Source organism: Hakea prostrata, chromosome 1 (assembly GCF_041222555.1).
Source record: "Hakea prostrata isolate BN-2017 chromosome 1, UWA_Hpros_2, whole genome shotgun sequence".
Taxonomy (NCBI): Eukaryota; Viridiplantae; Streptophyta; class Magnoliopsida; order Proteales; family Proteaceae; genus Hakea; species Hakea prostrata.
The window spans coordinates 11818294-11845127 of record NC_142600.1 but is presented as its reverse complement, the minus strand read 5'-3'; the positions used below and the strand labels follow the sequence as shown (position 1 = coordinate 11845127).

General features: G+C 37.5%; 2 protein-coding genes across 10 annotated transcripts; one reads left to right on the top strand and one right to left on the bottom strand.

Annotated features, from left to right (window-relative positions):
* Window positions 1–519: 519 nt before the first annotated feature.
* Window positions 520–10766, bottom strand: LOC149027497 (calcium-dependent lipid-binding protein-like). Of its 7 annotated transcripts, none has more exons than XR_016174594.1 (8): window positions 10425–10766; window positions 10249–10323; window positions 10070–10120; window positions 9852–9913; window positions 9720–9775; window positions 9106–9204; window positions 7243–7323; window positions 520–7142 (listed from the first exon to the last, which is right to left on the bottom strand). XR_016174594.1 is itself a non-coding variant. In XM_089163140.1 (7 exons), exons 1-6 carry the CDS (start codon window positions 10431–10433, stop codon window positions 7086–7088), a joined length of 402 nt encoding a protein of 133 aa, XP_089019266.1. In that variant the 5' UTR covers window positions 10434–10766; the 3' UTR covers window positions 520–5400; window positions 7055–7085. The 7 variants fall into 7 exon arrangements, 3 of the variants coding, with proteins under 3 accessions (XP_089019266.1, XP_089019258.1, XP_089019274.1); XR_016174595.1 differs by lacking the exon at window positions 10070–10120 and adding an exon at window positions 9291–9361; XR_016174593.1 differs by lacking the exon at window positions 10070–10120.
* Window positions 10767–18867: 8101 nt separating this feature from the next.
* On the top strand, window positions 18868–26806 carry LOC149027496 (heat-inducible transcription repressor). Of its 3 annotated transcripts, none has more exons than XM_089163121.1 (6): window positions 18868–19409; window positions 20059–20235; window positions 22260–22376; window positions 22487–22666; window positions 23209–23373; window positions 25818–26806. In XM_089163121.1, the coding sequence occupies exons 1-6, from the start codon at window positions 19191–19193 to the stop codon at window positions 26259–26261; spliced, it is 1302 nt and encodes a 433-aa protein (XP_089019247.1). In that variant the 5' UTR covers window positions 18868–19190; the 3' UTR covers window positions 26262–26806. The 3 variants fall into 3 exon arrangements, with proteins under 3 accessions (XP_089019247.1, XP_089019229.1, XP_089019237.1); XM_089163103.1 differs by having other exon boundaries at window positions 22248–22376; window positions 25818–26805; XM_089163111.1 differs by having other exon boundaries at window positions 22251–22376; window positions 25818–26803.
* Window positions 26807–26834: the final 28 nt, after the last annotated feature.

Genomic DNA, 26834 nt, shown 5'->3' with positions numbered 1-26834 from the left:
GCTCGAAATCTGTCATCATACTATCATGGGCATCTCTGGTGCAGTCTCCTGCCATGTGGCTCTCCCTGCCGCTGGTTGGTGGTACATACTCTAGGGCGTAGAGAGCTTGCAGCCCAATGCTTCAAAAGTCTAACTTACCTTGCAGCTAATCAGGGACCGCGTTTGGGATGATCTTCGCTTGCTTTGAGATGGTCGAGGGAAGCTGCTCGTGCAAAAGACTGTTGAAATTTTGCAGTCATGTGAGGGAGGGAAACACAAGGGTTGCAACCAGCACTATCCTAGAAAAAAAAACTCTCGTAGTGTAAGAATGCTAGAAATGAAGCCTTTAAAATCTCCCTTTAAAGAACACTCAGGTGCGTTGAATTTGATGTGCACGTGCTTAATGATTCTTGAAAGGATCCAACCTTGAATTTTCTAGTGCAATGGAGGAAACATCTCTTGTGCAAAAGCGTGAAAAGTTCCTGGGCAGATTTCTTGCAAAATTAGAATGTGAAGAACTTAGTCTTTCAATCTGGCACCAAGTTATCTTGCGCATCTCCGGTGTTGTCTCCCGCAGTGTGATTCTTCTTGCCGACGGTTGCAGGTACCCACTCTAGCGTTTAGAGAGCTTGTAGGGCAATGCTTTCGTAGTGCTACTTAACTTGCAGCTAATGTGGGACAAGGTTTGGGATGGTCTCCGCTTACTTTGAGATGGTTAAGGGCAGCCACTCTTGTAAAGGACTGCAAAAATTGAAAAAGGTCAACTCTTAAATCCTCTATTCGCCTCCAAAGGAAGCCATGACTTTGGTTCCTCCAGACTTCAAATTTGTTTCAACTCAACTCGCAATTTGTAGCCTTAAACTGAGAAACAAAAAGGACTAAGACTAGGAAACCTAATTAACTTCAAATTAAAATTCTAATAAAAATTAAGACTCTAACTTTACAAACAACCACTCTCAAAAAAAAGGAACTCCACCGTTACTCTGGAGAAATCTATACTAGGCCCCTAAGATTAAAAAAGACTTCTAGTTAAAGATCCACTCAAACTAGGGGGTATAAACACAACAAAAATCGCACCTAAATAAGGACTCGACAATAAATCGCAACACACTAATTAAACAATTAAACAATAAAATAAAAATAGATAGTCTCATCTACGAACAAAAATCTATGGGACCCAGACCAAGGACACCACCATTAATGCAAAATAATATTGAAATAAAAAAAAAATTAAAAAAAAAAAACCTAAGTCAGAGATCCTAGCGTTCGGAGAAGTAACCATAAGCCTGGTGGAGCCTTAGCAAACTGTTTACATTTATTTCCTCCTTCTTGAAGAGTTCATCTCCTGAAGACTATAGCTATCACTTGATTTTAATGAATCATCCCGAGATCTTTGGTGTAAACTCGTCCTCGAATATTGATGTCATGCGGGGAGAGAAACACAAGTGTTGCGTCCGGCATTATCCCAGAAAACAAACTCCCATAGCATAAGAATGTAGGAAATGAATCCTTGAAGCTTTTTTATAAAAGAACCCAGAGGTATGTTGAATTTGATATGCTCGTGCTAAAAGTGTGTAGAAAAGATTAAACCTCGAATTCTTTTAGTCCAATGGAGGAAACATCTATTGTGCAACAGCGATAAAAGTTAGGTACTAGATTTCTAGCAAAGTGAGAAAGAGAAGAATGTAGTCTTTAAATACGCGAGGCGGGATAAGGAAAACGTGTTCGAAATCTGTCATTATACTATCATGGGCATCTCCGGTGCCGTCTCCTGCCGTGTGCTTCTTCCTGTCGATGGTTTGTGGTACATACCCTAGGGCGTAGAGAGTTTGCATGGTTTCAAAGACTAACTTACCTTACAGCTAATTAGGGACCACGTTTGGGATGATCTTCGCTTGCTTTGAGATGGTCGAGGGCATCTGCTCTTGCAAAAGACTATTGAAATTTTGCAGTCTTGTGGGGGAGGGAAACATCAGTGTTGTGACCAGCATTGTCCTAGAAGAAAAAAACTCCCCTAGTATAAGAATGCTAGATAAGAAGCCTTTAAGATTTCGCTTTAAATAACCCTCAGGTACGTTGAACTTGATGGGCACGTGCTCAAAGATTGTGCAAAAGATCCAACCTCGAATTTTCTAGTGCAATGGAGGAAACATCTCTTGTGCGATAGCATGAAAAGTTCTATGCAGATTTCTGGCAAAGTTAGAATGCGAAGAACGTAGTCTTTCAATCTGCCACCATGCTATCTCGGGCGTCTCCGGTGCTTTGTCCCGTAGTGTGATTCTTCTTGCCGACGGTTGGTGGTATGTACTTTAGTGTTTAGAGAGCTTGCAGGGAAATGCTTTCTTAGTGCTACTTACCTTGCAGCTAATCTGGGACAAGGTTTGGGATGGTCTCCGCTTACTTTGATATGGTTAAGGGCAATTGCTCTTATAAAGGACTGCCAAAATTGAAGAAGGTCAAATCTTAAATCATCTATTTGCCTCCAAAGGAAGCTGTGATTTTGGTTCGTCCAGACTTTGAAATTTTTTTTCAACTCAACTTGATATTTGTAGCCTTAAACTGAGAAACAAATAGGACTAAGACTAGGAAACCTAATTAACTTCAAATTAACATTCTAAGAAAAATTAGGGACTATTAACTTGACAAACAACCACTCACAAAAAAAAAGAACTCCACATTAATTTACTATGGAGAAATATACTAGGCCCCTAAGATTAAAAATGACTTCTAGTTAAAGATCCACTCAAACTAGGGATCCCTACACAACAAGAAATCACACCTAAATAAGGACTCGACAATAACTCGCAGCACTCTAATCAAACAAGAAAATTAAAATAGATAAAGTCTCATCAACGAACAAAAATCTATGGGACCAGAACCAAGGACACCACCAATAATGCAAAGTTATATTAAAATAAAAATAAAAAAAGAAAACCTAAGTCAGACATCCTAGCATTCGGAGAGGTAACCATAAGCCTTGTAGAGCCATAGTAAAATGTTTACATTTATTTCCTCCTTCTTGAAGCGTTCATCTCCTGAAGACTGTAGCTATCATTTGATTTTAATGAATCCTCCCGAGATCTTCGGTGTGAACTCCTCCTCGAATATCGATGTCATGTCGAGAGAGAAACACAAGTGTTGCGTCCGGCACGATCCCATAAAACAAACTCCCACAGCATAAGATTGCTACAAATGAAGCCTTGAAACTTTCTCTTTACAAAACCCTGAGGTATGTTGAATTTGATATGCTCGTGCTCAAAGTTTATAGAAAAGATTAAACCTCGACTTTCTCAGTGTAGTGGAGGAAACATCTATTTTGCAGCAGCGTGAAAATTTAGTAAGCAGATTTCTAGCAAAGTGTGAAAGAGAAGAATGTAGTCTTTGAATACGCGAGCAAGACAAGGACAATGTGCTCGAAATCTTTCGCCATACTACCATGGGCATCTCTGGTGCCGTCTCCTGCCGTGTGGCTCTTCATGCCGATGGTTGGTGGAACATATTCTAAGGCGTAGAGAGCTTGCAGCCCAATGTCTTCAAAGTCTAACTTACCTTGCAACTAATAAGGGACCGCATTTGGGATGATCTTTGCTTGCTTTGAGACGGTTGAGGACACAGCTGCTCTTGCAAAAGACTATTGAAATTTTGCAATCATTTGGGAGAGGAAAACACAAGTGTTGCGACCAGTACTGTCCTAGAAAATAAAACTCCCGTAGTATAAGAATGCTAGAAATGAAGCCTTTAAGATTTCCCTTTAAAGAACCATCAAGTATGTTGAATTTGATGGGCATGTCCTCAAAGATTGTGGAAAAGATCCAACCTCGAATTTTCTAGTGCAATGGAGGAAACATCTCCTGTGGAACAGCGTGAAAAGTTCCTGGGTAGATTTCGGCAAAGTTAGAATGTGAAGAACGTAGTCTTTCAATCTGCCACCATGCTAACTCGAGCATCACATGTGCTGTCTCCCGCAATGTGATTCTTCTTGCCGACGGTTGCTGGTACGTACTCTAGCGTTTGGAGAGCTTGCAAGGCAATGCTTTCCTAGTGCTACTTACCATGCAGCTAATGTGGGACAAGGTTTGGGAAGGCCTCTCGCTTACTTTTAGATGGTTAAGGGCAGCCGCTCTTGTAAAGGAAAGCTAAAATTGCAGAAGGTCAACTCTTAAATAGTCTATTCGCCTCCAAAGGAAGCCATGACTTTGGTTCCTCCAAACTTCGAAAGTTTTTTTCAACTCAACTTGCAATTCGTAGCCTTAAACTGAGAAACAAATAGGACTAAGACTAGGAAACCTAATTAACTTCAAATTAACATTCTAATAAAAATTAGGACTCAAACTTGACGAACAACCTCTCACCAAAAATAAGAAGGCCACCATAATTTATTGTGGAGAAATCTATACTAGGCCCCTAAGATTAAAAATGACTTCTAGTTAAAGATCCATTTAAACTAGGGGGTCCCAACACAACAAGAAATCACACCTAAATAAAAACTCGACAATGACTCGCAACACACTAATCAAACAAGAAAATAAAAATAGATAGAGTCTCATCAACGTTCAAAAATCTATAGGACCCAAACCAAGGACACCACCAATAATGAAAAATTATATTAAAATTAAAAAAAAAAAGAAAACCTAAGTCAGGGATCCTAGCGTAACTAATTTAGCATAACTCTTGTGGCTTCTGCTGGGCCTCTTTTTTCTGTTCACATCAAGAAGTTACTAATTTAGCATAACTTTTAGATACACTTCTAGCAGATCCTGAAACAGGCCCATGTCAAAACAACAAAGAACCAGACCAAGTAAACTCAGCTCTGGACCTGATTTAAGCCTCTGTTCCTGAGGAAATATTTCCGCTAAAACCACTGATTCACCTCATGAGACTCCTACATTGAATTAGTAGATCATAAACATAACTCAAAGGTTGTAGTGGTGCTACTAATTACAGTTGATATCCCATATGCCACAGGCCCATAACTATCTTACACTCTATCAGATAGTTCATGCTTCTTTGTACAGTTCAAGAATATCCTAAAAGGTGTTGTACCGATTGATTCCTGGACAACTAATTGGAGAAGAAAGGTGATAGGAACCTCCTAGCGACCCAGCAAAATAAGGAAGACCCAAGTAGATTACAGCAAGAAAGTAAGCAATACCCTGGTTATAATGTCATGGATTAGAGTGAGTTTAGATCAAAACCTCAAAGACAAGTGACTGTGTTTCCTTGTCTTCAGCAATCATCTCAAATGTTTCATTCCATTCAGGATTGAGGTTGTTGTCGCCGACCTTTGTCTTTAACTTGAACAGAGGTCGAATATATGCAACCACATATGGATCTGATTTACCAATTAATTCCATATTCTTCAGGTCATTTGCTTTAACTATGGTAACTTGAAGCTTCCCTTGTGGTCTAAGCTCTTAATCACTGCACAGTAAACAGCAGAAAGGAAGAAAAGAAAAATAGGGTTAAAACTCACACCTATGGAATGGTTGTGAACCTGGATCTAGGCATGAGAAAAAGAATTCTGGAAACAGCCTCATTGCAAAAGTAACGGTAAGGCTCTGTACAGTATGACACTTCCCAGACCTTGCCATGGCGCAAGCCTCATGCACTGGGAAGAACATTTTTATAGACCTGAAAAGGAATTGATGAAAAGGCGGGGAAAGAAAAAAGAAATAACCACTTCTGGAATCGATCCTATCAATGTAATAGGAAGGGAACCATAACTATGCTTTGCAAAATGTTGGTACTAAATGAAAATGAGGATAGGCATGTGGACACCATGTCCAGCCACGCGTCCCCTACCCTCTCCATTGGGCACAGCCACTAGATCCAGGAAAAAGCTAGCAGCATGCCCAGCCCTCTCCCATGAAAAATGCATCATGTGCATTGTAGCAAATAAAGAAGAATCTCTAGAACACAATCCACCTTGAGAGTGATATATACCCAAAACAATTGTCGTGGACTAAACAAAAGGTTACCTTTCTTCTGAAGTACTTTAGACAAGGTGAAATAGAAAGTATAATGGAAGAGTAAGTGCACCAAGGAAACTCCCCCTCCCATCCCCACCCAAAAAAAAAGGAGGCAAAAAGAAACCAAAGCCTTAAAAACAGTTGTACCAAGGAAAATGCAAGAGATTAGACTTGAGAATGGAGATAAGAAGCATACATTTGAACCTTGCCAGACCCTGCAAAAAACAGGAGCTGGCCCTTTTTCTTTCCCTTAATTAGAGAACAAGAGAGACGTTTATAGCTTCCACTTTCCTATGCAATTTACTGGTTCAAGTACTGTATTCAGAAATTTTATTTTCTGCTTAATTGTCCTCAGTGGAGTCCTGCTTAAGGATTGACCATAGAAGATGTTAAGTACATCGTGCATGCTGCTGCTGCTGCATACAGCACTATAGTTAATAGTAGACAATAGAAACAGCTATATTCTATAGGAAGTCATTTTAAATATTTTTTAGATCAACTGCAGAACTTTATTTCCCCCTTCTGTCTATTTTATGGAAAACTCTAAATGGAGCTTGATACAAGAGCAGCCCCCCCCCCCCCCCAAAAAAAAAAAAAATCTCCAGATTAATAATCATTTAGCATAGTTATCCTTAAAAGACCACTAGATATAAAGATGATGGTTGTATCAGGGAAACCAAATTAAACCTTTAGTTATTGAGTAACTGAGGGCATCAATAGAAACCTTTCTTGGAGGGTGGGAGGGTTGAAGCGAGCTCCATGGTAATATACAGAACTTAAAGAATATGACAGTAAAAATAAGGCAACCAACTAGCAGTTCTATTTTGCCCCCCTAAATCCAGAAATTATATATTTTAATTGCAGAAAATAAAGTAACGTCATAAGCTCATCAGTTGCTATATCATTTCCGCTTTCCGAATCAAATTATATGAGTTACCGGTTGTTTTCCAGACATGCAAATTGAAAAATATGAAAATTCTCACTATTCAACAAACTTGTTAGATAGTATGAATGTTCTAATTCTGGTGGAGGAATAAGACGTGAATATGAATTCAACAGAATGAAATACGATGACTCAAGTTAAATATGGTAGATTTTCATGTTACCTAGTATCCACGGGAACACCACCAATTGGAACTACAATACGGTGGGGGGCCACTCAAGCATGTCTGTGACAATTGATTGGACAGTATGCTAACAAATAGCATAAAAGAATTAGAAAAATAAGCTGACAAATGAACATAAAGAAGTGTTGCCAAGACTATTGAAGATCATAATAAAAGTCTCGACTTACCTCAATCATGTCTGATAACCCTGGAAGTGCAGTTAAGCTTCCTCCAACAGCCTTCAGTGTGTAATATATTTTATGCTTTGGCTGATTTACCATATAAAACCATCACTTATCTTAATATACAGACTCTATAAGGTAATGGTCAAAGAAAATCTAGTAGCTGTTGATCATAAGAGAAAATAATTACGATCTACCATCTTCATATTAAGCACCCTTAAAAAGGGGGAAGGGAAAAAAATTGAAGCCTCCAAATGTCTTCATACGAGAATACATATGTTTTTTAATATACATAACCACAAAAACAATGCAATAAAGAAGTAAATTACTACAAATTCTATCATCCACATGTACTTGAAGACTTTCATAGGAAACATGATTTATGACCAGAGGGTTAAGGTGGCTTTAAAGCAAAAGGTTGCTCCATCTCCAACCCCGCAATGCTTTTGTGTATAATATGCATTGTATCTTCTAGAAAGAATTGGCACCAAGCGTCCACGGGCCATCGACCGCTTGGATGCATAACAAAGTGAAGCACTAAAATCAATACATCACTCAACGTGTAGAATTATTGAACTTGACTTAAATGGGCAAACTATGGGAGTAAAAGATGTTACAAATAAAATCATGATGTTTTTCGTCTTTGTTTCCACAACAGAGAACAGTTTAGGAAGTTTTCATGGTCCTTGTTGCCAGAGCATTAAAAGTGGTCATCAGTTTTCTGAACCAGCCTGGCAAAACTTTCTGACCCCATCAACCAGTTTTAAAATGGTTTCATTAACTGTAACAACCAATCTTTCACAAAAGCTCATTGTTGAAGTTACTTAACACTCTGAACCAAATAACTATAACATTTAACAGGTGTGACACCATAACAAGCAATGGGTGGTGCTTCCTTGTGTTTTAGATAAAAGCTAAAAAATACAGCAATATGCAAATTGGTGCAACTCAATCACCATAATTTCCAAAATTCTCACCTAATCAGGCAGTGCAGAATCGATCCCAACCTAGTCAAACCAGTGAGAGATCAATCTCTAAAGGACCCCATACAAGAACAAATTAGTATTAAGAATAGGAATCTCTAAGGGCCTGTTTGGTTACGTGAATCCAGAGATTTCAAAGCTCTAGATTCACAAATGGGAGATTTTTACCTGTTTGGTTGTGTGAATCCCTAGATTCATGAAATCTAAAGATTCACCTTTTTACACTAAAAACGTGAATTTGTAGATTTATGGGTATGAGGTGAAATCCAGAGATTTCATTCCTACTATCTAAGCGTTAAACATTTGAACCATAATTCAATAAATATTTTTTAGGATAAATCTACAAATTTCATTCCAAAAAATTCAAGCTAACCAAACAGTTAATTTTATGAACCATGACTTTAGAGATTTGAAGTTTATAGATTTGAAATCTCTAGATTTTTGAAATCTCTGAGACTCAAGTAACCAAACAGGCCCTAACACACTTTTATGCTTCTCTTTTTGTGGATTTTATTCCTTTTTACAAAAGGAAAGAAAAGGAATATGACCCCGCATTCACTACCAAAGGAATGAAAAAATCTGTGAAGAGCGAACCCGGAGGAAGCTGCATGAGGCCGGCAAAGTTGAGTCTTACAGCAAATACTCAGAAGATCAGATTTAACTTCCTTCTTGTATCAGTTGTATTATGGTTAAGGGAAAATTTATTGTCTTACATAACATAAGTATCTTCTGTTACAGTCACAATAAAGAGAAGGCTTATGAGTCCATTCCCACGTTCCATCTGAACAGTCAAGCTGTAAGAATTCAAAACAAATTCTAGATGATTGTAGGTGGAACTAATCTTTTTTTGGTGCAAGACAAAGAAATTTGTTCTAAAAAGACATACCTCGGCAAGGAGAGCAACTACTACAGCAGAAATGCAAGGGATGTCTTCAGAGAGTTGGAAGATAACATGAACAATAGTGAAAACTTGAAGATCCTTCAACTGCGGCGAAACATATTAGTCCAGTAAGCAGGACAGCAACAAATGAAGCACAAAATATGGGAAATTGATTTGACCCAGATACGCACATTCTAGAAGCCACTTGCTAGTATTCAACAAAGAATGCATCAATGGGAGACATAAACACTGTAATGGATACCTGGCGAGCAATACACTAAACTAAATTATCACATCACAACTCTATTGAAGGGAACCATATAAAATAACTAAAATAGAGTTTAGGTTTGGTCTTTGATGGCAAACACATGTCAGCAATAGATTACTGTAAACAATAAAATCCATTATCACATCTAAAAGTGTTTAGGTAGATCCTTTCCTCCCTCTATTATATTCAATTTTGTTATTCAGTTTGACAGCACAAATCCATACTGAATGCTACCTATCTGTAGATCGCCCCAATCCCATCCCCCCCCCCCCCCCAAGGCCCCCGAAAAAGAAAAAGAAAAGCACGTGATTCGTTTCTTCCAAAAACTTAAGCCCTGAATCGCTTCACTAACCTGAACACCTTAAGCCCTGAATCGCTTCTCATAAAAGTACTCAATTCCGCCAAAACCTAGTAGACATTTATAAGACTTAGCCAGCCGAACACCACAAAAAATGCAAACATAATTCGAAGCTGGTGGGTTTACCTATATCCAAGAGCGTCAAATCCCTTATAAATGACTCAAACAGAGTTTTCAAGTTTTCAGGACTGGGCACAGAAACAACAAGAAACGATCAAAAGTGCAAAGTAACAAGCAACATCAACTTAATTAAGTTAATCAAAGAACATCGACAAATTCTAGCTTTCTACTGTCCAAATCACACTATTAAAGAGCCGTAGCAGCAGTAGGTACAAAAGCTTAACTCATAAACAGGTGATAGAAAGGAAATTGCATTTTAACCTCTCGATCGTAGTCTAAGCACAGAAGTCGTAACAGGATTAGCAAACAATTCAAAAACAGGAACTGAAGATGGCCTTATCTGGGCAAAATTGGATGTTACACTAGCTCAATAGTTGGGCTGGCACAGCAGAGTCATACACACCTTTAAGCGAGATGAGAGAGACGAGGTGAGAGACCTTGAGAGCAGAATCCACAACCAAAAGCTCTTCGGTAAGAACTACAGCGCGCAGAATCCACAACCAGAGGTCAGGGTAACCTAATTTCACTCCAATCCGAACATAAATTATTTGGGGAAAAAATGAGTAGACAAAAACATACCACGGGCATGTTGCTGAGAGACAAGGAGGAGGGCAGTCACAGATGCAAGGGCTCCTCTTCTCGCGAAATCGGTTTGCCCAATTTGATGCTCTTCTTCAACCTCCAATACAAAGCAGGCAGACAAACTCGAGAGAGTCCAGCAACCCAGATCCTTGAGCGAGACGAGACAGAGCCAAAGAGAGACGATAAAGGGGCAGAGAGACGAGAGAGAGCAGAGAGAGACGACAGAGTTGAGAGATGGACAGAGAGACGAGACAGTTGAGAGAGTTGAGAGAGAGCAGCGAGAGAGCAGAGAGAGACGAGAGGGAGACGAGAGGTCGGCTGCGAGAGATGACCGTTGAGAGAGACCATAACACGAGGAGCCTTTAAGGGTTATCGTGAAAATTACATCGATAACCCTAAGTACCGAGCCTCGGATTTTTATTTGCAGCAGCCACTGCTGGCTGCTGCTAACGGTGGAGGTCGCTCCACCTCACCAAAATAAGATCGAACGGTTCAATCAAATGACATGGGTTTATATATAAATATTATTTTTTATTTTTATGTTTTAAGATTTAAAGGTTTTTAATTTACAAAACCAGATCCTTCTGTTTCCCAGTTCTCACGGCTTCTTCGCCCTGTAGTCATTAAGGGGTTGTATGGTAACCATTATGGCACACTAATTACATGTGCCATTTGCCCGTTTGGCACAGAAATGACCGAGAATCATGTATGGTAAACCGGTTCGGATTTTTGTCTTTGGTTCAGCAAATGTGTACCGAACCAGGCAATGGGCACACTTTTTCCTTGTGTCAGAGAAGCTTCTCTGGCACAGAAGCGATTCTTTACAAAAATGCGGGGCACACTGGGTTCGTTGACGGTACTTAGGGTTATCGATGTAATTTCATCGATAACCCTAAAGCTTTATCTGCGATTCTCTAACGTCTCTCTGCACTCTCATCTCTCTGCAATCGAAGTTGCAACGATCATCTCTTGCCCTAGTTCTACCTCTCGGATCTGTCTCGTCTCCCTCATCTCTCACAACTCTCCCAAGACTCGCATCATTCTCTCTCGTCTCTCTCATCTCTCCCAACTCTCTCAATCTCTCGACTCCGAAACCAGTGTCTCCGACCAACCGATCGTGTTTGAAAGCATCTCTGCAGCCTCTCTCTATTTGGAAGCATATGTGCAACCGATCGTGGGGAAGTGTCTCTGCAACCGATTAAACACAAGTGTTTGGATCCCTGTCTCTGCAACTCTCTCATCTCTGCAATTGTCTCATCTCTGCAACTCTCTCATCTCTGCAAGCCGAAGCCCTCTTGTGTCACTCGGATCCCTGTCTCTGCAAGCCGAAGCCGTCTACAACCCACTTCTTCATCTTCGTTCAATGTGAGTGGCACAGAATGGTGTTTGCCCTATCTCTGCAACTGTTCATAGTTTTTTTTTTTTTTTTTTTTCACATAGTTGTTCCGAACCACAAAACCATATTCTTTCTTATTTTTTCTGTTCCTTTTCCTTTCTTGAATGCAAGCTATTGCTGCACTTTTTTATTTTTTAAATGCATCATATTTATCTTCTCCATAAAACGTAGGTAGCAGCAGTAGATTTTCTCCTTTTCTTTCTATTCTCTTCCTCTCTGTTTTTCTGCAATAGAAAATTATGAAAAGGTAAATAGATAGATGATTGAAATTTTGTGCTGACTTCATACCCGGTTGAAAGTATTAGATACAATGATTATGTTTTTTTTATCTCCATGATAATTTCATCTGTTGATTTATTAGAACATATTTGGTTGGATTATTATTTAAGTATTTGTACATGCTTATGTTAAGCTTCCTTCTGATTCTCTGTTATGGCAGCAAGATAGGCTCTGGTCTCCCGGACTTGCTCATATGCCTTAATGATAATTTTTGGTATACTCCAATTTTCCATGTGTTTTCCTTCTGAAAGTAATTTCTTCTAAATTCTGAATATTTATAGAGTCCATAGATAAACATCTAGACGAAAAGCGAAATAGATTTGCCATAACGGAAAATGTTACTAGTAACTATCAACACAAATCAGCCTTCAAAACCATGCCTTGACACCCCTTGGGTTATGCACACAAATGAGATCAGTGCAACTTGGGTGATAGTTAGTAACCCTTTACAGATTATATCTTGCATTACAATGATCCTGCTATTTCATTTTCTATTAGTCATTGATCCTTCCACGCATGGTACTAGAGTCTCTCTCTATCTATTTGTAAATAGATAGATAATCAAAATCTTGTGATAGGAGTAGTTGTATTATGTGGTGTATTTTTTTTTCTTATTTGGTTCACTTGCAGTGTAGTAGTTTGTGATGTTGTTATGGACTTTTAAGCGATATTATGATTGTTCTTATGTAATTTTTTTTAAATGTTAGAATCATTGTCAGCACCTTTACTAGTTGTTAAGTAGTATAACATATCATCATTATTTGTATGAATTAGTAGTTTAAAAAATGGCAACATCAAACACTCAAACTGCCACTTGGAGCCAACAAAATACACAGATTTTTATTGAGATAATGGTTGAGGAGGTTAAGGCAGGAAATAGAACAACATCCACATTCAACAAGGTAGGGTGGAAAAATATTTTGGAGAAATTTGAAGTAGATCAAACATCAATTATGAAATGAAGCGGTTGACAAACAAATTCAACAAGTTAAGGTAGCAGTATGCTAGTTTCAAGAAATTGATGGAAACATCGGGATTTGGGTGGAATCTGTCTCCAAAATTGCCACTTGTTGAGGATGAATCATTATGAGAAATGCACATCAAGGTAATTTCGGTTATGGTACCACTGTTTATATTATTTTATTAAAATTCGTACATTTTATGGTATTAATGTTTCTTTTTTTTTTATAATAAAATATGAACTGTATGCTTATGTACAATGACTTACAATGTTTATGACAGGACAATCCAGGCTGGGCTAAGTTTAGGAAGCATGGCCTAACTGAGTGGGAAGACTTGTGTAAAATTTTTGGAGGTACTTATGCTACCGGTGAGGAAGCGATTACTCCTGACACTGCATTGCAGCCTTCAGTGGACTTGAGCATGGATAATGATGAGTTTGTGGGTGTTGATAGCTCAGATGAAGTGATTACTCTTGACACTGCACTGCACCTATGTATGAAATGAACATGCATGTTTAGTTATTTTTAATGTCTTTTATATTTATCTTTTTAAATATTTTTATTAAAAGAATGTACCCATTTTGGCACAGAAGTTGTACATACCATACAAGATTCTGTGCCAAGATGGGCCAAAGAAACGTGCCCATCTGTAGGTTACCATACAAGATTATGGCAATGATTCTGTGCCAAATTTGCCCACTTCAGAACAGAAGCATAAAAAATGGATTCTGTCTTTGAAGTGAGAATTTTGGCACATAATGGTTACCATACAACCCCTAAGATTCTGCTTTCCAAATCCAAACCTGCAAATCAAAATCTGAGAAAAATGGATTCATCAGTAACAAATTTGGTTTCTCAAGAATCCATTGGTGGTTAGGGTGGAGATAGTTGAATTGCTTTTATGGCATCCTTTGATTGGAAGAAAAACGAACAAATAGCAGATTTGAAGTTTGAACCAATAAATGCTTTGATATTCTAAACTTCGTTATCGCTTGGACTGGATTGAAGCAATTAGCATTAGCGATTCAGATAAATTCTTGAATAGGATTCGAATTCTTGTATCCTAGTTTACGAATACCTAGTTCGAATTTTAATGGAATCCTAAATCAGGCCGAGAGGGATTTAGGGTTTGCTGCAAAAGATAAAGAGTCTCTCAATGATTCGGCATAGTATTCCGTTGAAGCTCGACAAGTTCTCCTGTCGGTTTATGAGTGAAGATAATGATAGTTTTGGGAAGATCGTGGAGAAGCAGAAGAGGAAGAGGAAGGAACGGTTTGGGTGTTCGACTGAAGGTGAGATGACGGAAAGTCATAAAATGAGGAATCGGATTACAGATGGGTACAAAACATTTGGTCAGCCTCCGAGCAAATTAGAGGTTGGAATTACACGAGAAAATTTTTGTTGATGTATAACACATCTGATCGGGGTGAAGCCCCAACCACCGATGGATTCCGGCGAAACCAATTTTATTGCTGCCGCCATTAAAGCAGGTGAAACCAATTTTGTTGAATCCATTTTTCTAATCTCAGATTTTGATTTAGAATGCTTCTTCCTGACTACACACGCGCGGAGGAAGCCGTGAGAACAGGGAAAGAAGGACCTAATTTTGTAAATTATAAAACTTTAAACTTTAAAGCATAAAAATAAAAAATAATATTTATATATAAACCCATGTCATTTGATTTGAACCATTCGATCTTATTTTGGTGAGGTGGAGCGATCTCCACCGTAGCAGACAAGCAAATAAAAATCCCCTCACTTGTGCCTTGCGTTTCCAAACTGAATTGCTTCGTATCAAAAAAACTCCAATCTCTAGCACAAGGAAAAAGCTGTGCCAAGTGCCCGGTTCAACATAGTTTTGCTATACCAGCACATCAAAGTTGAACCGGTTTACCGTACATGTTTTTGTTTGCTTCTGTGTCAAAGTGGGCAATGGCACAAAATGAGTGTGTGATAAGCGTTACCATCCAACATCTTATTATAAATAAAAACTGAATCGTAATTTTATTCTTCAACAAATCTCAAAAAATAGTAACAATTTTCTATGTTTTCTCAAGTCTTCCTCCCTTCCTCTTGTCATCAATAAATATCTTGAATTCAGATTTTCTTCCTTCCCTTTTATAATTTTGGGGAATATGATTTTAAGTCTCTCAATTATTGTTCCAATTGTTAATTGATTGAGGGTCTATTTGGTTATATGAATCTAGAGATTTGATTGAGCCTATTTGGTTACATGAGTCTGGATATTTCAAATATCTAGAGATTTGAAACATCCAAGAAAGTCACATACAATGATTCATGCCTAGAGTAACTTATAAAGCATAGACTAAACTTTAATGGGAGTAACTTTTAGAAATAGAAAATACAAAATTATGTCTTAAAGTTTTTAATTATAATCTGAATAATTTTTCAATTAGATAGATCCTCCTTTGGATCAACTTATAAAAAAAAATAAATCAATTCACTACTTCCACTTTGAATCCTGATGGAGTCAAACCATCATACCTTGGATAATTTTCAAGTGTTCTTCCATTTGAGCTAAAGACTCATCCAAAAAACACACAAGTTATAAATTTTTTTTTATATTTTTTCTTTAAATTTTAAATTCACTTAACAACCATATGATCAAAGTGAAACTTATAAACATTTTTTATACTATTCATCTGGAAAAAGGAAAAAAAAAATCTTTCATACTTCCTATAAGACATCTAGGCTTGATATCATTTATAATAACTTAATAGGAGCTCCTAGATATCACTAAAACCGAATTCATAACCTCTCTTAAACCCATTGTGGGTTTGTCATAATCACAAGAACATGTAAGGAGTTCACATTTAAGCATTTGTTATATTAAGGTGAATCCATCATGAACACCTTTTGCATGGGTTTGATGTTTGGCCACTTCAAATGCCTGAATGAAGGAGAAATAAAAAATTAATAAAAATCAATAATGAAATAGTGAAGCATCACATATGAAATGATGAGATGTAGAAATTGTATGTTCAGATAGAAATATAAATGTAATTAATAACAAAGTTAAACCATCCTCACATCACAATTCACGACCCTTATTCAAACACGGATTTGGAAAATTTGTCCTCTAATTGGTTAATCAAGTCATTTGGCCTTAGAAGCAAAATAATTTGAAAATTTTGATTCCATATTTGTACACTTAACAATGATTGTGAAGTACTTTTCGTAAAAATTCTAGTTTGCAATTCCGTAAAGTTTTAAGATAAGTGGCAATTTTAGAAGTTCTCAGAATTTGAAGACTGAAAGCTAGGAATCTAATTAAATTCACAATGTTTAACCAAAGGTAAAATACCAAGCAGACATGGAGAAACTACGGGGTAGATTCGATGAGTTGAAGTTTGCAATAAGAAAACTGTTAGCTTCCGGCCCTAAAAACTCTTAGATAAAGGGTTGGGAATAGGGAATCCGATGTCAGATGTCGTAGAGAGAAAAATGGCCGCCCCAATGACACCAAAAGGTAGAACATACGTGATAATAATGGGGATTTATGAGTGCTCAATATTGGTAACCAGCCAGTGATAGGACATGAGAGCTTTCCAATTATTATTTGTGGATAACCAATAGGATTAAAGGTAACCAACCCGTGAGCCATAGGATACGATGACTCTACAAGGAAAGGTACTGGAACGGATTGCATAGGCACGGAAGTTATTTATGTATTTATAATATTGATAGTATGCAAAAATATTGTTATTTGTGTCTTGTATTTGAAGCCTAAACGACAAAAAAAAAAAAAAAAAAAAAAAACGGAGATATGGATCCTAATTTTTTATAGTTGATCAAATAGAAATACCCTATTTCTACAAAAAGAAACCCATAAACTCCTTCTAATGGAGATGCCTCCAGTAATCCAGCAATATTCTACTTAATTCCATTATCAATTGTAAATAATTTGAAAATTATTTTATATATTTAGCTAAACTTAATTTATCAAAAATAATTATCACTTAGCGTGTAGTTTGGTCAGCCATCATTATGAAAATTCTATTACTAAGTATTGTTTCATGGTTAATCTAATTTCACATTGTATTGCTATTATGCCATCTCTATATCAATCTTTCGCATTTAGTGCGACAAGTTGGCTATTTAGTAGACGAATATTAAATTTTTATTGCAATTCTGAATAATTAAAAAAAAATTCTTTGAAACATTAACTATCATTCTCTTTCCCTAATTACAATAAGAAATGAATAAATGTTTTCCTTCCACACAGTAATTCATATATGCCAGTCATAATCAACCAACAATAGTAAAAATTACTCATTATCATTGATATTTAAGTTGTTGTATGTATATTTTGTCCAATTTGTTAGTTATTTCCCGGAAAAGTACACCATTAAAATAACCAAATATGCCATCAAAAGAAGGAAAAAAAATTATAATAACAAACGAGAAAAAATGAATCAAACAAAAATAAATATCTACAAGACAAGCCTACCAAGGAAAAGTGACTTTCTTTTATAACTCATGATTTAAAATATGTCGTAGCTCGTGGTTTCACTGATTCTTTATGTACCTTGCCACTGGTGAGGTCATAATTCTTCAATTCTAGTAGTAACCGTTCAAATCTTTCAATAAATGAAGCATATGATATATCCACCTGCAATTCAAATAATTAATACCAATAAATATGAAATGCTAATTGTATCCTCACGTTGCTAAAGCTTCAAGGCCTCATATATGGCCTTGATGAGTTTAATGAGTTGTAATCTACACACTCTAATCCCATAATGTTGAGTTAAGAGTAACGAAGCCCAAAAAACCACAAAATTCAAGAAAAAGCGAAATAAAGTCGAAAATTAGGGTTTAAACCATACCTCACTTATAGTACTATTAAATTGCAAGAGTTTGATTAGGTCATCTAAACAAAATACTTGTTATGGAAGGAAGAAGAAGTAAAATACTAAACAAGTCTTTTGAAACTCCAATTTTTAGTCTTATAGCCACTGTTAGAAGAAGTAAAATACTAACCTGATTGCATACTTATAAACAACATCCACGCAAAGGATGGTGGCAACCCAAAAGTAATTTAAATTGGCTGATTTTGATATTGTGACCTTTGAAATTGTCTCTGTAAAGCTCTGAGAGTAACCATATAACTGTTAATCACAACTAGTGAATTCTTACTTCTTACATAACATGCATTTAGTCAATGTAAAAGAAGGAAATTAGGGGAAGACTCATTGCAAGGGACGACATCAAACTATAATAAAAAAATTATAATTGAAAACGCCGACAAGCAAAAAGATTTTTTTCTTTTATTTTTTCCCATTAGTTTAAAAGCCACACCTGACTCAACTTTGTGACCGTAATGGCACAAAATCAGTTGACAACCAACGACCTCCAACCTTCCATTTTCTAAAACCATCATTCAACCAATTCAATTTGCAAATGCGCTCCATGGATTGGAGGAGCCCTGAAAACTTAAATAATGAGGACGATGAAGATCATACAATACCGAATTCAAAGCTATATTTTCTAGAGTTATGGCTTTCTACTTGTCTAGGAAATTGTAAGATTATTATTGGAGCAAAAAAAAAAAAACACCCTAAGACTCAATTTGCTTTTATTTTATTCAAAGAACCCTAGACTTACCATGCAAACACCGCCGCACGTTTGTCTGTCTTCCGTTTTCTGAAGCCTTTGAAGGGGGGCATTTATGTAAACCAACTCGTGCGCATAAATCGTGAGGTATCGGCATACATGATTTACGGGTTTATTCTTAATGTCTATGGTCTGAAAAACCTAATTTAAAATTTCCGGTCCAATTTGAACATCAGGTGTAAAGAGAAAAACTGGGTGCCAGCAATCAGTCAGGGATGAAACCAAACGAACGAAATGTACCAATTATAGACATCAGGGGGAGAGAGGAAGAGAGGAAGAGAGGAAGAGAGAAATTGGTCCGGTTTGAAATCACGCATTTCGAGTCTTCTATTCACCTTCCACATAACCAGGGGGAGGTCGTTTATTAACGGCTTCCGATTACGATTACGATTTCGATTTCGAGTTCGAGTTCGGTTTCCTCTCTCCCCCTTGGATTGGAAAAAGGAAGCCTTGATTGATTGCTAGAATCAGTCTTTTGTTGCATAATTAATGGCGTATCGAAGAAGGCAAGGTCTCACTAAGGCTTCGACGTTCAAGGAAGAGATTAGACATCCTCCGGAAGAAAGCTCCTCTTCGTCTCTTGCCGCTCAAGCCATCCGTGCTTCTTCCGCTCATCGTGATTCCTCTTTCTCTGCTGCCTATGGCGAATCTGCAGTCGCCTCCGCTTATAGGGAACCCAGTCGCCAAAGATCTTTTGATTCTAGACAGGTCGGTTCAACGATTTCTTCTTCCTTGTGCCAAAATGTGTAGGGTTTCGTCTATTGGCTGGATATTTGCATATGTTTTTCTGATTTATTGCTTTGGATGAACAACTTATCCCTGTTGCCCCGTTTCATAAGCCTGAATGGGTGCCGCTGATGCTTGTTCTGATTCGAAACAGTGGTCTTCCGGTTTGTTGTTTTCTTTGATTTTTTTTTTTGGTTTTTGGTTTTTTATTGAAATAGTCCACCAGTGATGATAATGATATGATGATGACTACCTGGAAAACTGGATCTCTAAAAGTTATCTTTCGTCCGTTAGATTCAGTGGCGTTATATTACCCAGGCATTGAGATGTAAGCAAATGTTCCCTACAAATACAGCGAGAAGCAGAAGATATGAAATATGTTTTGACTTATTAAACCTATCTTATAGCTGCATTCTGATTACATTGATTATGTGGGAATGCATGTTCGCTTACTAATTCTAGGACAAAAGATGCTGGCTGCAATCACACCCAATCCATCCCCTCCAGCTAAGGAAAAAAAAGGACATTTCTCATTATAATTGTGGTATCTTTTGCTTGAGTACTTTTAACCTTTTGCAGCCTGTCTTTGTTCTTTCTTATGATAATAGGCTAATTTTGTTTGTGAATGTAGGATCCAGCATCTTATAAATATACATCATTTGAGAATTTGAATGACTCCAAGCATGGGTTTTGGGGTATCCTTGCTAGAAAGGCTAAAGCAATTCTTGAGGATGATAATGTTGCCCAACAATTTGAAACATCTAGCAGAACAACACCTCAAGAGCGTGAAACATCGCCTGGTGGTCAGGTGAGAATTAGGTTCCTCATGATGTATAAAAGGTCGATGGAACCTGATAATTTGTTCTTTACTCTATTATTATTCCAAGTAGATTTATTTTATTTCTTTGGTTTTTATTGTTGAAACTGTAGATAGTCATAAGCATAGTGTATATTTTATGAATAGTATGAAAACATTGTAAAAACTACAGAAACATGTACAATGACATTTTAGAAGATACCCCTATCTGCGTCAAAACCGCTGGTGGAATATGCAAGGTTAATGATGCAATAATCTCATATTACAGCATTCATACACACCACCAATCTTTAGTTGGCCTGACATGCCAAGACCAATTTGAGATACCCCATCAGTCCATCCCCAACCCTAACCTTTTCAATCCCATAGATTATAACATTCCTCAAACCAAGTGGCACACAGCTTAACTATCCTATCCCACAAGCAATCTTTTAATCTTTTCACCATCACTGTTTAGCATTAAACACAATTCTAACGTTAACCATTTCAGTTGGTCTTGAGTGATCATATTACTGGCTTTTAGTTTAACCACTTCAATTGAAGGCTACATCGAACATCCAAAAATCCTGAGGGCTAACCAACCCACCCATCCACTGTTTCTTTTTTTTTTTTGGTGGGGGGGGGGTTGGTTGTGGAGACTCTAGAAGTAACAATTGGCTTGTTCCTTGGGGAGTATACAAGGGAGAGGGTGGAAAAGTTTTGGAGCTGACATCCAAAGGAGATGTAATTTCCAAATCTGCCTAAATATCTATAATTGGTAGTTATTTTCCTAATATTTCTGCTCCACATATGTATGTGAAGTTGTAGTCCCAAAATCCAACAAACCAATTATGTTGCATGGAGTTCCCCCCCATGTTGTTGATGATATATCTCCAAACTCTCTGAAAACACAAAATTCTTATTCCTTTAATTTGATGACGACTCCCTGACCAAGCTAAATTTGAAAACGGGCAAGGAGCAAATTTTCTAGGTCAGAAGACAGTTTGAAAGAGTCCATTAAACCCAAAAGCTATGCCTTGGTATGCAGTATGTACCCCTTGGACCAAACAGGCTTTTGCCAATCAAAGATGGGACCTCTTTGTTTTAGAAGATTCTAAACAGATTTGGAGCTCAAAATGCCTAAAGATGAATCCTTTTAATGGGAAAATTTTATTATGAAATAGTTAGAAAGCAACCAAGCACGGTTCCAGCACTTTATGGGCCTCCTTAACATGGTAAACAGGACCAAGCACTTCGATGATCAAAACAAAATCAGAAGCAAAATAATTGCCATCTTTCTCTATTTTCAATCTCCAAAAAGTTTACCATGGTTGTGACTTGTGAGTTGTGACCCATTTCATCATCCTTGAAATTTTTGTTTTAGAAGAAAGTTTTATAATTCCAAGTATAATAGATATCCTTGAGCAATAATAATCTGATACGGTGCTGAATTTGAAATTCAAATATACCGCATATGGTAATGAAATTTAAAGTATGATATCCAAATATAATATTGCATATGTATTGAATTTAAAAATATCAGTCAGAAAGTATAAATGTCTCTAACGTTATAGCTTTTCTTTACCTTGGTAAAGAGGTTCTTGCCATTAGGTTTCACTATTTCCTCTGCTCCCTATTGTATGAAGCCTGAAATGCTCGTGACTCTATTTTTGGAGTCCCATCCAACAACCAGAACCTGTGGAGTAGAGATTTTCTTTACACCATGGGTGAAGGATAACTTAGTCCTTGAATATTTTTGAACTTAGTCCTTTAGATGATTGTACTAATTCACTTTAACACAAAATAATAATCTTGAAGTGGTCAACCAAAGGGATCTAGTAGTGTTCAATGGTGGTCAAACCAATAGCCTCAGGCTTCAGTCTTCTCACCCAGTGACACTCGAATAGAGAATTTTTAAACTTGTCTTTGGTCCATTCACTGGCTACTTGTTTTGAATTTTTAAGAGAATTTTAATCCCTTCCTTTGATTTTTGTGTTTCTTTCATTTTGTTCATTTTCTAATAGCAGTTCCAGCAGCCTTACCGATCGCCGGAGAGCGGTCGCAAGTTGGAGAATCCTAAAATTCAGAAGGGATTAGATGCACTTACCTCTTCCCTTAATTACCTGGGTGGTACAATTGGAAAATCTTTGGAGGTAAAGTTCAAAATAATTTTTAATTTAGGTTTTCTATCGTGCATGTGCTAATTCAAATGTTTTACATGTGTGTATTTCATCTTGATTTCTTTTTAATTAAAATTGTGCAGGAGGGTCTGACAATTGTGGAGAATCGGACTGCTGATATCATCCAGGAAACCCGTAGGCTGCAGATCAGGAAAAAAAGTAGCGGTCCTGATTCACAGAACCAGCACAATGATGTGTCTGCTCCACAGCAGCAAGCACAGATGCAAATGGACCATGAGACTCAACTCAAGGCATCCCGCGACGTAAGGTGGCCAATGTGTATCACTGGATCATATTGTAAAAGCATTTGCAAATATTGGTTGGGTTTTATGTTCACGGAAATTAAATTAATCTTGCTTCCACCTTGGCACCATCCTTTATTTGTTGACCTGTAGGTTTGGAGTTAGAAGGGCTCAACAAATAACCTAAATAATTGAATAATTCTAATGAGGCATAAAAGGGCGAACCTGTTGCCGAAGGCTTCCGCACTAGTAGAGTCCTGGGGGGCATGTTATAGTATCTTCATCGGTTATTAAACTTAGGATTTTTTAATTCAGACTTATGGGGGGCCTCATTTAGTTAGTAAATTTAATATTGCTGCTTTTGGGTATCTTGACTCTTTTTGGGTTCACCTAATTAAGTATACTGTAGGTTATCCTAGCTTAACATATTAGCTTCTATTTATTCTTTCCTTTTTAGTTTAAATATTATCTGTTTGTTTTTTCAGTTATTTTCATTAACTTGGCTTTCCAAATGTATATTTGCATTGTTTTAGATAACTAATTGGCCTTTTTGTGAGACACAGGTTGCAATGGCAACAGCTGCGAAAGCCAAACTTCTTCTGCGAGAGCTAAAAACAGTCAAAGCAGATCTGGCTTTTGCTAAGGCGCGATGTGCTCAGCTAGAAGACGAGAATAAAATGCTCAGAGAGAGCCGTGAGAAGGGGGATAGTCCAGAGGATGATGATCTGGTAGGGTTTTCCTGTCTGTCCACCATCTGAAAACAAATCTAATTTAGAGAAACATTATTGTCTTCTGGTTAGGATTTTTGTGATGAATGAAATTGTATGTTCCTGTATGTATGTGCTTTTGTGGACTTTGTTGACAATGCCTTCAATTTTGCTCGTTGAACAAGTTCTTGTATACCATGATCTGTACTTCAAATGATTCATTTGACAATTCTTTATATTTACCAGTCTAACCATTTGTACCCTTGGCTAATATGTTTCCTCCCTGAATTCTCAATCTTTTAATGTTAATTCATGGATATAGATATGCATTTGTTTCCTCAGGACATACATTGCAATATCTTTCTCCTTGTGTTAATGTTAGTGATGCGTCTCTGGATTTTTGTCCTTTACGGCACTAGTTGGTCGCATAGATTGTGGACATCATCCAGATCTTGGATCTTGATGGTCAACTTATGCTTGGATTTATGTTGAATGTTATCTAAAGTGAAAATGGGAAATGATAAAGCTTCTGGTGCTCTCCTTGTGTCTGAGATTTGTCCATTTGGTGGTGTTTTAGCGAGTATTGTTTGTGGCTGATTCACATACCATCTAGGAGTCAACCTGGTGGCTACTGGAGTCGCTTGCATTTCTTGGATCATAACATCTGTCATTTGGTTATTTGAATGTATTATATGCTGGATATCATGATTGGCTTATGTCTTGGCAGATTTGTTGGCGGAAAGTACATCCTTTGTACAATGGCAGAACTGTCATGCTAAACCTTTTAATTTGGTACTCTTTCACATTTCCCTGTCCTACTATTAGACTGGTATTGTTAATCGTAGTACTGTTTAAATACCAAATTAGTTGCCAAAGCAAGATCTTTTATTTAGGGGATAAGGTAAGATAAGGGCGGATTAAGATAATAATAAAACAGTGGGTCGAAGTTGTGGATGAGGCAAATGTAAAGGGAATGGGGGGGGGGGGGAGTTTTCTGAGAGTTTCAACCGAGTCGGATGGGTAAAACAGTAAGTTATGGCCAACTCCTAGCAACAACAATTGGGGGTAATCTTGGGTGCTGCTTTTTAGGTTTTAGAATGTGAAATTAATTTACTGATCTCAGGTATGGTGTAATTTAATTATCAATTGATTAATTAGGTCTTGTATACAGAATCAGTTATGGATGATGGAGGCCTAAACAGTACTAGTGTAGAGGCAGGGTAGGGAAAGCAGAAATATATCCAAAATCTATATATCAGAATAGGGCCAAATTTGAATCAATTTTACCCCCCCCCAAAAAAAAATAAAATAAGAAGGTTGAATGATTTCTAGATTAGGGTTAAGTGAAATGTGGTAGAAGTTTCAGAAAGACCTGACAGCTGGTTGCGTAATCTAGAAAAAAGCCATCTTATCTGAGTGACTAGAAATTAGGGTTCTAGTTGCTGAAATTTAGGAAATTTGCTTACTTTATATTGCCTACGATCTGAGATTTAAGGATTTCAATCCAGTTAATTAATGGTAGACTTGAACAATAAAAATAGGATATCCACCTGGGCTTCACACTGCAAGGCATCAATTGGATCACACACCAATCCCTTTTCCTTGATCAAGCACTATAAATCTGCACAGCAGACGACACAGCATACTTCTATTTAGAATGGCAAGGTATTGAAACCTTGCAACACTTGGGTTTATTTATAACCTGAAACTCAGACTTCGAGTTGGGCTCGGAGTGGGAAATCCCCCCTAGCTGACTCTCTTTGCATATACATGCATGTAGGTGGCACAGACCCAATGATTGCTAACTTAAATGAATTAAATCAACTTAATTGACCCAAATACTGGACTGTGACAACTGAAACATAACAAAGACTCAAATACACGTAGTATTAGTGCAACTAAAACATCAAAAGAAGGCAAGGTCCCAGATTGGCCTCTCTTGTTGGTCTTCTTTTTGTGGATGCAGTTCTCATCTGTTTCAATTGCATTTCAACCCCCCACCCCTCCTTTTAAGATATTATCTGCATGTGAATAGTAAGGATGAATTGAAAACTTGGGAGGACTGGAAGAGAGAACTATGTTACCACATCTGAAGGAACATGTCACTCATATTAATGAAATCATGCACAGTGAAGGTCATTTAGTGCTCCGAGGAAGAGTGATTTGCATGGTTTTTGGCTTGAAGTATAGCGTGGAAGGGTGAAATGATGCCTTGGTGGTGGGTTTTGGGTGCATGTACCAATTTATTGGAAATATATGGTCTGACTTGATTATGAATAACTGTACTTTGTAAAGGTTTGACAATGCTTTTGTTGATGATAATGTGAAAAATATATGATTGTCGCTCAATGTTCCATTTCTTCAATTGTTGAGATTCATGTACATGGTATTAGTGATATGAAAGCATGGAGAGTGCATGTAAATCATGTCTATTGCAAATTTTATAAACAATGCTTCCATCACAGATTCGGCTTCAACTGGAGACACTTCTGGCTGAGAAGGCTCGTTTGGCACATGAGAACTCTATCTATGCACGTGAAAATCGCTTCCTGAGGGAGATTGTTGAATATCACCAGCTCACCATGCAGGATGTTGTTTACTTGGATGAAGGCATAGAAGAAGTCACAGAAGTTCGTCCTATGTCAATTTCTAGAACCACCAGTGCGAGCGTCACTTCAATTCCTTCTTTAGCTGCAACCCCACCATCCACACCACCACCGTCATCAACATCTTCACCCCCACATGTTTTTTCCGCTACTGTAAGTCCAGTGGTGGACAATGATGTTGTACCCGTTCCCACACCTCCTCCAGTGATAGAGATCTCCTGCGGTGCACCGCCAGCTTCCAGTGTTGGACACATTCCAACAGTAGAAGATCCAAAGCATCCTACATCAAAGTCTTCTGTCTGAACAATCTCTGTTTCTCCAACTCGTCAAAAGCGTTTGCATGTAACAATAGTCTTTTAGTAGACGTTTTGTGAATCATTTTTTGGGTGTATTTACATGTATTTTTGTTTTTGAGAGAATCTGCAACTGTAATTGTTTTTCTTCTTCTTCTTCTTCTTTTTTTTGGGGAGAAAGGGTGGGTGTGTGTGGAGCGGAAGTGGGGGGAATGCTTATGTGTATTAGCATTTTGAGTTGGTTGATTACAGGGATGACTAATAAAATACCGTAATTTGGTTGTCTCAATACCCGCCTTATTGAGCCAAGTGTCTTATCTTTGACACGTTGCACCTAAATTGTGGTTTTGTAATTGATATTTTTTTTTTGGTTGGATTCAATTTAATTTCTGAGAGTATTTGGCATGATTTTTGCGCCCTGCTATTTGGGAGATTGTAATCAATTGGAATAGAATTCATGAAAACAATTTCAATTTATTCTGTGTTAACCTGTATAACCTTGATTAAAAACACAAAACCCCCAGAATTGCTCTCCCGTCTTTTGCTAGAACAGATAAAGAATTTTGTAAGCCACCCCCACGCT

Excerpts from the sequence above, each read along its gene's own strand:
- LOC149027497 (XM_089163132.1), bottom strand. Across the intron at positions 9,014-9,105 it reads TAGTTGCTCTCCTTGCCGAG|CTTGACTGTTCAGATGGAAC; the intron begins GTATGTCTTTTT and ends GAATTCTTACAG. Across the intron at positions 7,324-8,932 it reads ACAGAAGATACTTATGTTAT|CCAAAGCATAAAATATATTA; the intron begins GTAAGACAATAA and ends ATGGTAAATCAG.
- LOC149027496 (XM_089163103.1), top strand. The coding sequence starts at position 19,191 with ATGGCGTATCGAAGAAGGCAAGGTCTCACTAAGGCTTCGACGTTCAAG. Across the intron at positions 19,410-20,058 it reads GATCTTTTGATTCTAGACAG|GATCCAGCATCTTATAAATA; the intron begins GTCGGTTCAACG and ends TTGTGAATGTAG. Across the intron at positions 23,374-25,817 it reads GTCCAGAGGATGATGATCTG|ATTCGGCTTCAACTGGAGAC; the intron begins GTAGGGTTTTCC and ends CTTCCATCACAG.